Raw genomic sequence first — 17155 nt, 5'->3', positions numbered from 1 at the left:
TAAGTCTTTGTTTCAATTCTGTACTGGCATTCTCTAGACAAAGCTTTTGCTTAATGTTTGATTTTTCTTTTTTGCCAAACTATGGTTGCATTGTTCATTTATTTCACAATCAAATACATCCTTTCATCTGGACCTTTACATAACTATGCTCTTGGTTCTCATCTTTAATACAATGTGCCACTATACTCCATCGAGCCTCCCTCTTTCCAGATGTTGTTGAAGTCCTACCAGTTGTGTGTGTGTGTGTGTGTCTGGTTGTTTGTGTGTTCGTCTGTGTTTCTTTGTCAGGAAAACCTTTGTCTATGTTATTATAAGCTAAAGTTTCCCGTACTGTACAGTACCAGTCTGACTTGGACACAAATGCCTTTGTTTCCACTTGTGTGCAGTCATCACTGAATATGCCAGGGAAATTAGTCTTTTTAAGATTTAAAGAGGATTTATTCAATTACAGGAGTATAAATGATCACACGAAAACTCAAAACACGGAGTGACTTAAAATAGGACTCTTACCTGACCAAAAAAGGTAAGCAGTCCGTTAAAATGAAACATATTTCTCAGGATGGTGCTGTCCCACAATCCAGAGGACATTTTTTTTTTTACAGATATTAGGTTGCTGTATTTCCCAAAAAAATGTAGTCAAGTAAATGATTTGGTCACTGCGGGACTAGTATAATGGATGTGTGCCATTCGTTAAGGTAAACAGTGTTTGGAGTATATTTTCTGCAAAGAACTCAGTAAGATCTTACTATACTATGACTAGCAACTATACTGTCACCTACAGTGTATCCATCTATATCAGTCGTTCTCAAAGTGTGGTCCGCGGACCACTGGTGGTCCGCCAGTGCCCCGTAATGGTCCGCGACGGCCACAAGTAAATTATTGCGACATTTCTAACATACAACTCAGAACGAAGAGAACACAGTCAGTAGAAGCCTAATCTATTAAAGAGTAGCCTAATCTATTAAGCAGGTCATGGATCGGTGGCTTAAGACAGGGACAATGAAAATAAAATTAAATGAGAATGGCTCTGACACAGACAAGGAGAAGGGTCACTCCCGCCGCGGAGCTGCATTCAAACAGCATTTTTTTTCTCCCGCTGCGGAGACAGCAAGATGATAACTTTATTCTGTGTTGTGTGACGTTGGATAATGACAACTCATAATTATGAAAAGTTGACTACTAGGATGGCTATATTAATGCCAGTCGGCTTGCCTACGGTTGGTAGTGAATTACTGCGGTATGCGTATGGTCGGTATGCGCATCGTTGTGTTTATTGGTGTTTAGTGATACATTGGCGTGTCTGAGTGTGTGATAGGAGTATGAGGCTGTGAGCGAACTATAGTTTGTAACTTAAACAAGTCACGCATGGAGCAGGGTTCCATATGCTTTGCCTAGCGCATTGTCATATCTATAACTAGCCTACCGATAAAAAAGGAGTGCCCACCCGCGGAAATCACGTGCCGCTAACAATTGCCTGGTGCCAGTTCTGGGTAGGAGGCCTGTTGTTCCGGGGATATACTATTTAGTTAGATGGTCCGCAAGTTTTTTTTTATTGGCTAAGTGGTCCTTGGCCTGAAAAAGTTTGAGAAACACTGATCTATATCAGCTACATCACTAAGACCACACTATTTTTCTTTATGTCTTTCCTTATTGAACTTCACCAAGTCAAAACACATGTGACTGTGATCATCTTATGGAGCACTTTGTGTATGTGCTATATATATAAAAACTGAACTTACCTTGCCTTACCTTAAGTGAGCTAGAGCTAATGAAATGTTTTGCCCTCAGACACACTTGCCTGACAAGACTCTGCAGTGTTTGTCTGTCGTATAGAATACAAGAATGAATGCTTCATGAACTACTGTAAAAACACGACTCATAAGCTCTCCTTCCAGGAAGATCTTGCACCTCCTTGTAAATGGAGTTCAGCCTTGATCTCAATCTATAAATACAGAACAAAATTCACATTTATAGCTGCTGGCTATGTCTCTGCCAAGCAGTTAGAGTTTCCCTGGGAGCTAAGCCGGCCAGAGCAGGTGTCATGACCCCATTACTGCTCCTCAGTTCCCAGTTTCATGCAGTTGTCTTGGCTATGTGATTTTCCAAGGCCATTTCTCCTTATGCAACCACATTTCGCTACACCATCACTGTGCTCGCTGCCATTTGAACCCTGGTCAAACGAAGCCAAAACATGTCCAGGCAGGTATCCTGAGAGAAGCTCTTCCTCCACCTCGCTTCCTGTAACAGCCCCAACTGACACTGTGTCCCTGGTGGTCAACCCCAATCACGGATATCTGGAAATCAGTCTCCAGTAAGCTAATGTGTTTTTTTTAAAGATAGACTGAGCACACTCCACTTGAATCCTCCAAACATGTTACAATCGACCCTTAGAATCACTGGCCTGCTCATCCCTCTGGAAATCAATTTTATTCTTTTCCCCTTCTGCCGCTGAGAGAACTGCACAATTAAGTGGCTATTATCATTATCTACTGTGCTTGGGATTCTAAATGTGCAATTATTGCTCACAAGGTAGAACATTTCCATGAACCTTAACGCAGCTCTGTTTAAAACAAACAAAACAAACAAACAAAAAAAACAAGAAACCAGGACATGTAGTTAGGCAGCAATGTTGGTTTCAGGTTCTGCTTTTATTATCATGTATACTGCACTCCTATATCCCAGAACCTGAGTACATTCCCGTGTAATACTACATCAAAGGCTTACAGATGAAATCACAAATACTATAAGGGACTAACTGAATAACATGATGCATTACTGCACACAGCAGGAACCACCACAATCATATTAATCAGAAGCATCTTATGCATCTTTGCTGTAAGATCATAATCTCCTTCACGCCTACTACTACTACTACTTCTACTACTACTACTACTACTACTAATACTTAAGTAATAATTAATTAATTTACAATGTTGACAAACTTGGATATTTCGTGTTTTTTAAACTCACAACGATGGTACCCCAGTATTGGGAACCACACTGGAAATTGCTTGATTCGGATCAGAATGTGCTTGAGTTGTCCCTCAGAGGCTGCCCTTGACCAAACGAAGAGTATTTCTGTTGAGAGTTTTGAGGTTGAAGTGGTTTAATTAGGCAGCGTCCATGCTGCTTGCCTGCCAGCAGGGAAGGTGAAATGGATGTCTTGCCTTAGACGTTGCTGTAAGTGATTGATTCTGATTACTTCATCCGTCTTGCCCACCCCCCTCAAGGCTCAGCACTTCCCATACCCCCCCAATTCCTGTGTTATATCTGCAGTCAGAACAACGTGAGGTGTAAACATGAACACCCTATTCATGGACGCCCTCCCCTGGAGTGGTGGGTGTGCTAGCTTCACAATAACCATCAATTAGAGAGCCGCAGGGGCCTTCCCAGGGAAGGCTGCACAAAGGCACTGAAGGATGCCGGGATACAGAAACACAAACACCACACATCTGAGGAACGCAGAGCTGGAGTGATGGAGGGATGGAAGGAGGGAGGGAGGGATGGAGGAGAGACATATTTAGTACACTAGCAAATCTCTTGTTTTTCCATGCAATGTGGTCACAGTTGCTTTTGAGTAACATCACAGGCTTAATTTAACTAAGGTTCCTCAAAGGCTTCTTTAAGTGTCTGTTGGACTCTGTTGGCACATGCCTCTCAACGTTTACTAGTTTAATCGCTTTTTTTCTTCTAAGCTTGTAATAATGTATATTTAAATGTAAAATCATCAATGGACTGTCAGCTTGACAGGCATATCGTAAAGCTTGAAGGGACTTTTATTTTGAAATGAGGATTGAGATGAAGATGTGGAGAAGCAGAGAAGAGAGACTTTTTGAAGGGAGTCAGTAGTTAGAACGTGGTGTGCAGGCCATTGGGTTAATTGTTGTTAAGTGCTCAATACACCTGCAAGATTGTGAATTCATCTAAGCTCCTTGTCAGGTGTACGTTGGATGTCCCCAGATATTTTAACGATTACATATGCACTAACAAAATAATAACAAAACCCAAGCAGCTGAGTTAGTTGTGTTAATTTTCTTAATTGAACTGCTTTGAATGTTTGAGATTAATTGTAAAAATGTAAGCGTTCATTTTCACAGCACTAATCTAATAGGTTGTCATATCCCCTGTTTGTCATATCCCCTATTCACTGTTGTAATTTAGATCCAAGGCCACTGAGCCACAGGAATCTTTCAGGTATCAGTGGATAGGATATTTCTCATTGGTTCAATCTTGCCAAATCAATGCTGCCTGAGTAGCTAGATTTCTCAATCATGGCTTTTCACCGCCTGGGGGGACATTTACATGACTTCCACCAACGGAAGAAAAGAAAAAAAAGATCTATTTTCTTACTAGAGCACATCCAACAAATTCAACCAGAGATGGTTCTTGTTGTCTGGCATCAGTGTTGAAGTACTCATGGCTCCTAACACCAGTGAGTCCATTAGTATGGCTCTTAGGGAAGGGAGGCTGAGGCGAAATGTTTTCTAGAGATTTCATCTCTTTGATCCGAGGCTGCTCAGCTTTTGTTCTGTTTCAGCTATGATCTGTGTGCAATTGTCACACATCCCCGAAACCTTTCACATCAAGCATTTGGGAAAGCGGCAGAAAGCTGAGCTGTGTGGTAAACAACAACAAAAACAGAAAAAGGTGGCAGAGGTATTCCAAAACCAGTTTGACAAAAGACTTACATGTGCGTTTATGTGTCTTAATCATTCTTAGGCTGTGGGAAGCTAAATGTCACAAAAAAACAGACAAAATGAAATCCCATTTTACAGTCATTCTCTTCATCCTATGATTGATCACCCAGTTTTTGACCAATCATAACCCTTCTCTACAGCCAGACAGCACTTGTTATTTTGTCTCAGCATGCAGCATGCACATGTCGGAGAGCACAGATTTAACCCCAGACCGAGGTTAAATGAAAGAACCTTAGATTAGTGATAATCTGAGTTCCGGATGACGACCATATAAGGAAAAGCCCTCCCTCCCAGACATCCCCAGTCCTGACGGAACCCACTAATCCCCCTAAAATGGCTTGTCTAAAAAATGAAGGGAAAAAATCAAGCCAAAGTGCTTCAAATCACATCATTCTAATCAATGATTTTAGGACAAATCAAGGACTGTGTTCCTGCTTGAAAACAGTGAAATCAGTCTTCCTGTGACAATGGTTTACGCTCACTGTATGTGCCTTCATGTTTGATAAATGGCAGCTGTGCTAGTTAACTGTTTATGTATTAAGCAAGCATGTGAGCAAGACAGACAGAGAAAGAGAGACAGAGAGAGAAGAAAGAGGAAGACAGAGAAAACATGAATGGGGCATACAGTGATGAACTTTCTGAAAAGCCTTTAGTGGACCATGTATGTTACCTTGTATCACACTCATTCCAAGTGTGCAATTATAATTTTTCTCATCTTCTTACATAAAAACCATAATTACGGCATAATCGCTTGCAAAATCACACAATTACATAAGATGCTGCAAACACTGTCAATTTCAAGCATTCATTTCAGGAAAAGGGATATCATTTGTGTGGACTTTAAAACCCCCACATTTTTTCAACGGCTGAAAAATGGAAATTATCTGGCCATTGCATTTAGAGCCATTCTCTCAACACATCGCTTCTGACAAAAACATCTTTTTTTGTCATCAACATTTAAAGAAAAAATTATCATTTGTTGAATTACTTATTAATTTGTGAGCTGCGTCATCCAATCCTCTTTAGGGTACTCAGTCACAGCTGATAGGATAATCATTGGGCTTTATAATCCATTTAACCCTATTGGTGTGCGAGGTGAAATCCCATGAAAGACACAGCATAATGGCGGGTTCTCCTGGATGTTTATGAAAGCTCCCTAAAAGCCTCTCTCCTGTGGTTAGTCCCCATTTTCATGTAGTAACCCCACAGGATGGCAACACAGATCCCCAATCATACCGCAGAAGAGCAAGCATGAGGGACTGTAATGCACACAAAGTCTGAGTTTTGCGTGATTTGGGTGTGTTAGATGAGGTTCTACAAACTTGTTCTCCAGTCAAGGAAGGCTGCTGAGGAGCCTTACTAATGGTGATTTGCAGAATCTACAGTATCTGTGTTTTGCATTTGGGAAGTTCAAACAGTCCTGTCCCTGAAATGATCATTGCATCAATAGGTCTGAATTTGTTTTAATGGGAAATTGTATTTACAATGTAGTAGACTACAAACTGTTAAGGGTTAAGGCATAGGTCTCCAATTGGATAATCGTCCTTGAAAACAACTGACTTTTTATGTAAAGAGTCTTTTATATTTGTTTTACAATAGCTGTTTGATGAAAAAAGTTTAAAGAAAAAATATTCAAGAGTTCAAATGTATGAATAAAAAACATGAAGGACAAGGTGCATCGTTATAATCAAATTATTACCCTTTGAATCATAACTGAATGGAATTGTGAGGCCAGTGAAGATTTGACAACTCTCGAGAGCATGTGCACAACCTCAGGCTTGAAATGCAGACGTGCTAGAATGCAGGCTAAGGCCCATGGGAACTAGCATCAAAAGCTAGCATACCTCTTGAGGTTTCAGGGAAATGACGTCTGCTATAACATGTTTGTTGGATGAACCCATTAAAAATCCCACACACCATTCACTGTCCTGATACATCTACTGTATATGATGTAAGGTATGCTGTGCATGTATATGCAAGAACAACCTGTGCTTTATCACTAGACTTCAAAGGACTATACGTATGTAAGCCTGACTAACTGGCTAGCGAGCTAAATGAGTTCAAACTCCCCTCCCCAAGCAGATTGCTGCGTGTGCACACCCCTACCTGCTCATCCCTCGTAGCAGTTAACAAAAAGGTGTCCGAAAATGAAGGCTACGTGTAGTGCAAAAAATATGATTGAAAGATATCTAGGCTACCATTAGTGTCTCCATCAACATCAATTGATATTTATATGTTACATTAACTTAGTCAAGGCAGACAGAGGCCTTAATAGGCCTTGTAGGCCTTAATTTAAGCACTCAAGCTTTTGAGCTAGCTGATAGTCAAACAATTAATGTTAACCAATGGGCTTGCTAATGAGCTACTTGTTGATACTAACTACAGGATAGCCATGCTTACTTGGGTCTATTTGCAAATTCAGTCAAGCACTCTGAAAATCGATTGAGGCTCTGTAGTTAAAAAATGGAGCGTTCCATTTCTCCATTAATTAACAAACACTTTAACCTTCACTATTTTAGCCTCTGAAATAGGATGTTGGAGATTACAAACTTTTGAACGTTTTAAATGAACATTCTTACATGGAGCACCTTTAATCTTTTTAGTCCAGTTCTTCAATCCATTCTTTAGAATATTTTTTCTAAATTCTGACACCTCTTTACCAAATTCAGCTGACTAGCTAAAAAAAACAGGACTATACTAAGAGTGCATAATATGATATCTGGAGCATAATTAGACTGTACACATGACTTAGAGGTCAATGTAAGCATTTATTTCTACACCCTTTTGTACACACAATGGGGAAAGGGGGGGGGGGGGCAGTCAAATCAGTACATAAACCACGTTCTTTAGAGTAAGAGCAAATGAAAAGGCACTCTGGTGGAACACTGAAAAGCCAAAGCATTGGGTACACTTTCAACATGGAAATTGGGACAACCCACTTCTTGACCCAAATCCCCAATATGTTTCTCTCAGTAATCGAATAGTATCCGCCAAATAAGGACAGGACAAAGCCAGTTGGGAAACGAAGAGTTTATCAAGGCAATGCAATTTAAAACTGTTAACAGTACGCTTACAGTGTTCTTTCTGAGACAAAATAGTACATATATATAATATAATAAAAAATAATAATGTTATGTTATTTAATCAACTGATTTTTCATCCCTTTTTATCTAAAAAATGCAGCTGTGATGAAAGCAATTTCTAAAGGATTAGGACAAAGAAATCAGTATCTCTCTTTGAACATATTTCTACGTAACATAACAACTGAATAGTTAAGCACAGTGCACAGTGGTAGATGCAGAGAGGCGTTTATTCTCCCATTTCCCAAATCTGACTTCTTGGTTTAGAGCACACAAAAAAACAGTGAGAATGAAGGCCAGTGGAATAAAATGACAATGTATCTTAGGGGAACTGCAACAAAGTTTCAAAGAATGCTTCAGATTAAAGCCTCTGTTCATTCTTTTTCTCTGTATTTGAAATCGGGACGCTGAATGCATATAGCACTTTTCGGATAACAGGATTCACTCCAGCCATGAAAAACGACAACATGGACACACTTTTTAGAATCACTATCACAGTCAAAGTCAAACAGCGATGGCATAGAGAAGGCAAAAGCTCCCTCAGTGAAGAGCGTTCTGACAAGCACAACCATTCACTTCATCAGCCTTCCTATGATGCAAACTGGGCCCACAGCCTCCCTCACACGGAGACACACCAAGCTCATTGTGAGGTACAGTAGCCTTTGTTCTGCTTCCCTCAGAAACCGATCCCCTGAGAGTGCAGTTCATTCTCCCCATCATTACAAGTCGAGTCAAGCAGTGACAGTCAGTGCAAAGACTAGTAACATAGCCAGACTCTCCATTTAAACCCCCACTCTAACTCCAGTCCCTGATGGCTACTTGCCACACAGGGAGTTGAAGCTGCTCGTAGCCAGAGGGGTACAGCTGTCCAGGCCATGACTCCCAGCAGAGTGAAAGGGTGGGATTTTAATCATCTGAGTTTTTTCAACCAAACGACCGAACAACAACAACAACAACAACGCCATTACAGACATGCATAGTTATTGTTGTTATTATAATTCCCCCCCCCTTCTCTCCCCACCAGCCCTGACAGCATCGTGGCCAAAAAATGAAATTGATTTGAAAATCCTCCGCTTCTGCCGGGGCCGGTCTCGGAGGAGATTATGCGCCGGCCGCGCTGCTAATGCTGTGTGTCCCTTGCTCTCCCGCCGGCTTTGAATCAGGTCACTAGCCACTATTCCAGAATGAGATGGAAGCCGTCACCACAAATTTTAACAGGCTCCGAGAACCGGTAACACGATGGCGTGTTGATGGGGCATATGAAGGAGGAGGAGGAGGAGGAGGAGGAGGAGGAGAAGGAAGAGGGGAACCAACATTCAGAGCTGACTGAGAGCCGTGCACGTAACATGGGTCACTGAAAGACAGGAACACTCCAGGGACTCCACACTTAAGACGGCCCAACAACAGTCATCTACCATGAGACTTAGCCAAAGTGTTTCTCCCCAATACCCTCTCCTTCCTCCTCTTCCCGATGATTACAGCTGCCATCCTAAAGGGACTAAGGGAAATTCATACTCCTATATTTATCTTTCGCCGCGGCTCCTCCCGCAGTAGGCTACCGGGCCTGCATGTCAGGAGTGGCCCCTCCCAACGCGAGAGACCTGTCTTGAGCCGCCACTTTGAGAAAAGGTTAACCTTCTTGGCTGAACTTAAAGGCAATCAGCTCATGTGCGCTCATACATAACCATGCCAAAGCTGCCTTAGCCTTGCCACCAGGAATCTGTAGCTGTTCAAGGATGTATTCTTACAAACTTAGGAGCCTTATGACAGAGTAAATGCAAAGCTCTGCTAAAGGGGCTTATTGTATTTATTTATTTATTCAGTGGGTTGGTTGGATATTTTTGTTACATCAATATCACTTGATATTTCAATATCTATGATTTCTGATATGCGTTTGGATGCTGTTCTTTACCTAAGTGAGATGCAAAATATGCAATTTGTCACTTCTTCAACTGTTGAGTGACTTGAGACTTAAATCTGTTCTATCAAGTGCCTCTTAAAACACTCAGCAAAGGGTGTCTAAGTTAATTTTGAATTTAAATGTGTGAAGAGCAGAATTGCAGACTCTTTTTAATACTTAGACAGGTCAACTATGACTCAAAACTTTCAAAATGTGGACTATTTCTTCATTTTGAGCATGGTTTAGGCATTGGGATACACACCCACTGCTGTCTGCTCTGGAAAAGCCTTTGACAGATCATTAATATTTCCAGGATACCATCAGAAACTCTGAGCTGCAAAGCTGAGTGTGTGGACTTCATTTCAGACCCGGGGGTACAAATCAAATATTCTCCCCTTTAGCGATGAAATTTACCATAAAATTGGATTCACAGGCACTCGAGAGTTCATATATCCTCAGGTTTTCTTTTAATCCCCCTGACAACAGATATGGCCATGAATCCAAGCTACCTTTTAACATGCAAGCGCGTCACCTCACTGATCACCTGGACTCACCGTTCAAGGTGTGCCACTTAAACAGAACTCATTCACGCATGCCTGAGAATCCCTTAGCTGATTACAATGAGACACCTGCCCCGACGTCAAAGGAGCAGTGATGGGGAAACGATAGGAGAATCCTTCCATAGTGCTGGGGAAATGGTCTGCAGTGTCTACATGAAAGTAAGGTGCGATTAACTGCAAAACCCCCTATGATTGTGCCTCCCACTCGGAAGAGTAAGCGTGGCTACGACCCCTTGAAATAACACTGATGTCTCCAGCTTAATGCCAGATGACGCGTGAGCCGCACCGAGCAAAATGCTGTCATCTGAGGAACAGATTCCCCATAAACCCGCTAATGTGCACTAAAAGGCTTTAATGATGAGCTGGCCTTTGTGGACAGGTTTTATCCAAATAATGAATAAACTACGGCAGAAAGAGACGTCAGGTCTTTGGTGGGAATGCTTCGCCTAAGTGGCGTACTTGCTCTGTCATGGTTAGCTGTCTGTTCTTGGCTTGGCGTCAAAAGCAAAGCACCACTCAACCATATGCCTCCTGCGTGCGTGCGTGCATGTGTGGTGTCATCATTTTCATCAGACTCTATTTATTTATTTATTTATTTGTTTGTTTTAAATCCTGCAATCAGGGTTTTCTAAAACCAGACACCATTATTTTCAAAGCCAGACAAATCCTGCTCCCCATTAAGAACAAGATTGTCTCCAAATCCTCAGCAGAAGCCACCCCTACACATTTAGCGCCGTGGCAAATGCCTCATACTTTATGACGTGACGCTAGCAGGTAGGTGGTATTAGACATTTTTGTGAGGGGTGGCGTGACAATGACTAATGAGAGTGGAACAAAATCACTCCCCCTCCTTCCCTGACACCACTTTTTCCTTTAAAATCAAAAATATATATATATATCTTACAAGGGCAAGAGTATGTTGCCCAAAATATAAACATAAAGCTGATATGAGACCTGGTGATATAGACAGAGCATTTAGCCTGGCTGTGTCACTAAAACCTTATCAAATGAATGTCAAGTTTTCTACAGCGTTCTAACATCACAACTTGCCCCGTAGGCCTCGAAATATTGACAGGGTGCAGGGAGGCAATTACAAAGTATATTGAGACAGCGACATAAAATGGTCGGTGAGACGAAAAAAAAAAAAGTTTGTGGCTATGTCATTGTGCCTCGGCTGTCTGATGTGGTATTGAATGTGGACGAAGGACTGGAGGCTGGAATGGGTGACTGGTTATGACTGCTAAGATACGCCTAATGGAGCTCAAAATGTGGCAGCGTCAGCCGCTTAATGGTGTCTACCACATTCCTCCAATCAACTATGATAGGACCACATCAGGTCGTATTTCTTTAGACTGAGACAGCTTTGGATTGCTCTGGATTCATACAGTAATTACCACAACCCATTCTAGAGTGGTGAGCAAATGGATGGCTATGCATGTCTTGTTCTCTCTTCATTCAAATGTTGAAATAAATTCAAATGTTTATAATTTGACAGATTGAATTACAAACAGGGTGTGCATTCACACTATTCTATTGCTGAGAGACAGAATGTTGTCTAGCACACAATGGCAAAACTTTGCCTCAAACATGGCAGTGACAAAGAATATTCAGTCCTTGGGCAAAATTTTCATACAGCACATTCTCCTCTCAGAAGCAAGAACGTTCTTGAGACTGTGTCACTTTCTTGAGATTTATGAACTACACTGCACTAAACCTACAGCAGGTCATGAAAAAAATGTGGTATAGGGTCATATTTTCATTTGAAATGTATTGTTTGGAGGATAACCCCTTGAGATGCAGCATCTCGTTTTCGAGGGGGTCCTCAAGACACAAGACAAAGACAGTACAACACATGCACATTCAAACTCGCTCAAGTTCCCCCTCTCCCCGACCTATATTATATTATACCGATATTTAGATACATACACAATTAATTCATGAACTAGGCCAATGACACAGCAAGAACAATCCCCTGCATCTAATGGGTTATGTGACCATCTACAACTGATGATTCACAGCTCTGGTAAACTGCAGTCCTGTTTTTCATTTTGTATAAATGATTGTGGTTCACTATAATTCTGTGTTTCTTACTTACGGCGGCAGTAATATACGTTTGGAATCCAACCACCTCCTGTATGGTGACATGCCTGTGATAGCCAATGGCATTTGAATGGGAGCCCATCCGCAGATATGCCTGAAGGCTTCCGCTACTTTTCAAGCAGCATGTAGGGAGGAGAAAAGAGAAGAACAAAAAATACTACCCCTGGAGGTCTTCCTAGACACTCTCCAAGACGCAGAGATGGTTACTTACATGTGCCAACGTGAAAATGTGTTGTTAAAAAAACGCACTGCTGTGAGCAGGACACGAAGAGGCTGGCTTGGGGATAACTGAATACCCGTGATCAGACTGCACACTGTGTGTTTATTTTGGCTGGGAAAAAGCACTTGCAAAGCTGTGCTACTGAATCATACATAATGTCTGTGTGAACATAGCATGAGCTCTTTCAAAGCCAGATGCATCCTCTCAGGAACACTCAAATTGTTGTTTTTCTGAGGCATTGGTCTCTCAAGAGAACATGATGTATTTTTTTGATGTAACTGGAACTATCAATACTTTTTGAGGGGTCATTTGGAGGTGTAGAAAAATTGTTTTAGTGTGTTGTATTATTGTGTTTGCACATGTGTCGTGCTTAATTAGCATGCTTAATTTCTCAGCTCGTGTCACCATGATGTGATGAAACACTTTCAAACACTGTCGTTAAGTTGTGTAGTGCGAACTACAGCTCTCGACCTGTGGTTACCAGCTTAGTTTCATATACCTCCTGTCTAATACTTCCTGTATAATTACTGTTAGTAAAAATGCATGATTAAAAGGCCCTATTGCAGAAACAAGCATGTAGTTGAATACACACACCTGCAAACAATTACACAAGGTGCTGCACCTCTGCTCAGTCAGTCGATAATATGTAACCTATTATGTTAATATCTCATGTTGGGCAGGAATATGGTGTATGCTTTACATAGAACTAGTGACAGAACAGTAACACTTTTCCTTGTACTCGATGGAAAACATCATGAGGTCAAGGAAAGATGTTAAGTAGAATTCATAAGGGCTTAGGAAAAGACAACCGCGGTGATACGAGAATCTGACTGCACTTACACTAGGCTACTAATTATGTGAAGGCAGATGTTATTGACGTGGGTCACGTTGATCAGTTGTTGATTAGGTTCACATACTCCACATTCAAAAACTTAGAAAACCATGTATATAGGCTGAAAACACGAGCAGTATTTCAGCAAAATTAAAAATGGTCATTCTTTTGATCATGTTAGTGTTCATCTCCGATGTCAAAATAAATATAACTATGCCCTGTCATATTTGTGTAAACTCCTGTAATATTACTCTACCTTGTCAGTCAACATGATTCTTTGGCTTCTGGGGGTCACAAAGTGCAATTTGTATTTACGGCAGTGGTGTAAAAGTGAACTACATTCCCACAACTTTAGAGGGAGCTCAATGGCAAAAAAAAGAAAACTGTTCTCGCATAATGGGGCTTTAAAAGAAAAACCCTTATCCACAACTGTTTTAGTTTGAATAATGCATGGCGGTTGCCTTAAACTTCACCCCTCCAAACTGGCATGTTAGAATTGTCCTCGGGCCTGACACTGGGGCAGTTACAGTATAACAAAGGCACTCGCTGCAGTTAGATAAATATAGAGAAAAAGTAAGGCATATGTGCTTGAATGAGTAAGTAAATATAGACGAGAGGTGTATGTTAAAATGAAAGCACAAAAAATTGTACCCGGTTTCCCCAATGTTGGTACATTACCTAAACAGCCTATGCAAAATAAGCCAGGAATAAAGGAGTGCCCTGTGTTAAGCTATACAAATAGGTTGCAGAGAGGTCAGCAACCTACAATGTGGTAGGGGGGGGGACCCTTGGGCGACGGTGGCGCATGCGTTCATAAATAATATGTCACTTTATCGGATAGCCAAGGACACGTGACCTAAGACATCTGTTCAAAACCTGCTTATTAGTTTTTCGATAACTAGCTGGCAAACCAAGTCGCACACAAAAAAATCAGATCTTCATTTGTATGTAGGCTATCATCATGCTAGAACTGTTCCAAGCTCTACCAGAACGGTGGTACCCGTTTCAGCATCCGTGACAACTACGTCGCATTCTGAATAGCCTACGCCACATGCCTCCTCCAGAGGCTTGAGTATCTTCTTAGGTTTCACAAAGATAATCTTTACGTAACAGCAGTTGTTTATGGAAACAATAAAGTCCCACGGTCCTACTACTCCGTTCACGTATAACGTTTAACCGTTTTTACTCCAATTTGTATCTTTAAGCAGTCTACCGTAACACTTAATCAAAGCAAACATAAGCGCTGAAATTAGATTGTACGTATATCACATGCTGTGGAATACATCTGATGTTATATTATATATAAGTAATGAAAAATGTATTTTGATTGTGAATAACCCTGTCCGACAGATTTCGATAAATTAACTTCAGTTGTCTGAAATCATCGGTCTGCGCGTCAAACATCTACCAGACAATTTTAGTACCTTCAAATAAATGAATATGCTACCTAGAAAACAAAGTGTGTTTGAGTAAACATTAAGTCACAACCGTCATTCTGAATTTAAGTTGGTTTGCATCCTACCTGATTACAGCTGTATCACCCTGACGTACGGTAACGTTGTCGGTCGGGCGTTGCATATCCACACTCCGGACGGGGAATCCTGTGGGAATAAGACAAAGTAGCCTGAAAAAGGACGCCTGCAACTGCCTCCAACACGATCTCCTTCCGACGAACATTTCAAAAGACACACGTTAGGTCCAACGAGGAAAAGTAGGCTATCTGCACTTTGCAAAGAGATTGTTCCAGTTCAGTTCCAAGCCCGGGATGCGCTCCGCAACAACAAAAGCCCCCCTTGTCTGACTTATACAGATGAAGACAAACACGCGTTGAAGTAACGGAAGAAAAATGGTCTGATAGCACGCATGGAGACCACTCCATACACCCGTGTGCACAGAGATGTCCCGCTGCTCCTGAGTAAGAAACGCGACTAGCTGCTTTCCCACCAAGTGGATATTCAGTCCTCTGCCGTTACCATCTCACTTTGGCTGCCTCGCTCTCTTTTGCTCTATCTCTCCCCAACTCTCCACCCCCGCTCTAAACATCGCACTGCTGCCCCCTTCACGAGAGTCTGATGCTCCCTCATTGGTTGTCACGACAACAGTACCATCTGATGTCCCCCTCTTCCCGCCACAACCACATTTAGAAGTCCTGAAATGGGGAGACCACTCATAGGTCGTGCTTTTATGTAAACCCCCTTGTACAGTCTACCAAAACCATTCCATGTGGGAAAAGGCTAAATCATTCAACAATAACTGCAATTTCACTATTAACTGAATTCCGCTGCAAAGACATTATGTAACTCTTACCTAGTTATACAGAATCTAGGTGTTCCAGAATGTTATAATAATAATAATAATAAAACTTTATTTATATAGCACCTTTCATGCAAAAGAATGCAGCTCAAAGTGCTAATGTTGCAGGTGTAAGTTACGCTATAACTCTATATCCTCCTAAACTGAATAATAATAAGTTAAATTATATCCCAACCAATCCATTTAACTAATTGATGTAACAACAATAGGCTATAGTTTACTTCGTATGGTACATGTCTGACATTTCAAATAATTCACATGATTGCAATACTTTGCAGCTATACCAAGTATAGTGCATTCATTAACCAAAACCAATACATGGTCAAGAGTACAATCTCATGTAGTAAAAGAGAACCATGCCATTAGCTCCAGTTATTATGAGATTAAATCATTTCTCTCTCAATTAAAACTTTCAGAAGAGATAGTAGCTGGTGTATATGTTCATCCAAAATTGCACAACATTGAAGGTCAAAGTTCTTCCATGTGTAAAAAACAGATTGTATGCCTAGATTGTTTGTCAGCAACTCTTACAAATTCATGCTGTAAAAAAACACACAAAAATCAGGCTTTGAAAAGCCTGCATACACACACATAGGCTGTATCACATGTGCATACACCCATGTAATCTATGTTTGCTTTTGTGAATAGATTATATAAATCTGTATTTCCCGGGCGTGTGCTTTTTAAGTAGAAAGTAGAAGATTTGTAAAAGAGCTTATTTGGTAGAATCCTGTTTCATGACATAGGCAAATAACCCTCATGTGGCAATTGACTGCAATGTGCAGCAAACTTAAACATGTACCAAGTGTTAAGTGGCTTAATTGAAAGCAGATTTGCATTGCTCCATTGATCTTTAAGACAGACTATGGAATAAATACCATTAAATGGTATCTTTCAACTCCATGTTCCTGTGAAAATATGGGTAACATTACCTATGCTGTCATCATCTCATGACAGCACAGCGTTTTGAATCAAGAGGAGTTTATCAGTGTTATTGGCTTATGCATCAAACAGCATTCTACAGGATGTTTGTATAACATTACTTTTATTTATCACAAATACATAGAGCAGTTTTCAATAAATAAGGCCTCATTTAAAAACTAAAAGGTATTTTGTTGCAACATGAGAATAATAATAATAATAATAATAATACCATACAAAGTATACGCATTATATCATACACAGAGGTCAGTCAGTGTCCTTTACACTTAAAGCTTGAGAGACTTCTAAAATAAATAGGAAATCTAAAATAAAAATAACATCCTACCACTACAAAGCAATCACAATATAAACTCACACACCACAGTCAACTGATTAACTGAAGGCAGTGAAAAATATTCCACATGCAGATCCAAAAGACCTATCAGATTTATCAAGCATTTCAGAGATATATTTAGTGAGACAATTGTGACAGTTGCCACAATTGTGAATGTTACTATTGCGAAAATAAACC

At 40.8% G+C, this 17155-nt stretch overlaps 1 protein-coding gene across 2 annotated transcripts in view; it reads right to left on the bottom strand.

Annotated features, from left to right (window-relative positions):
* Positions 1 to 17155, bottom strand: part of LOC105897163 (limbic system associated membrane protein) — a 367602-nt gene that overhangs the window by 97545 nt on the left and 252902 nt on the right. The window contains exon 2 of one of the 2 annotated variants that reach the window (XM_042708724.1): positions 14912 to 14990. In XM_042708724.1, coding sequence (XP_042564658.1) covers positions 14912 to 14990 — 79 coding nt within the window. Of the gene's footprint in view, positions 1 to 14911; positions 15452 to 17155 lie in introns of those variants that run through there. The other variant, XM_012824048.3, reaches the window with a different exon arrangement.

Source organism: Clupea harengus, chromosome 9 (assembly GCF_900700415.2).
Source record: "Clupea harengus chromosome 9, Ch_v2.0.2, whole genome shotgun sequence".
Lineage (NCBI taxonomy): Eukaryota > Metazoa > Chordata > Actinopteri > Clupeiformes > Clupeidae > Clupea > Clupea harengus.
This window is presented reverse-complemented; position numbering and strand designations above follow the sequence as displayed.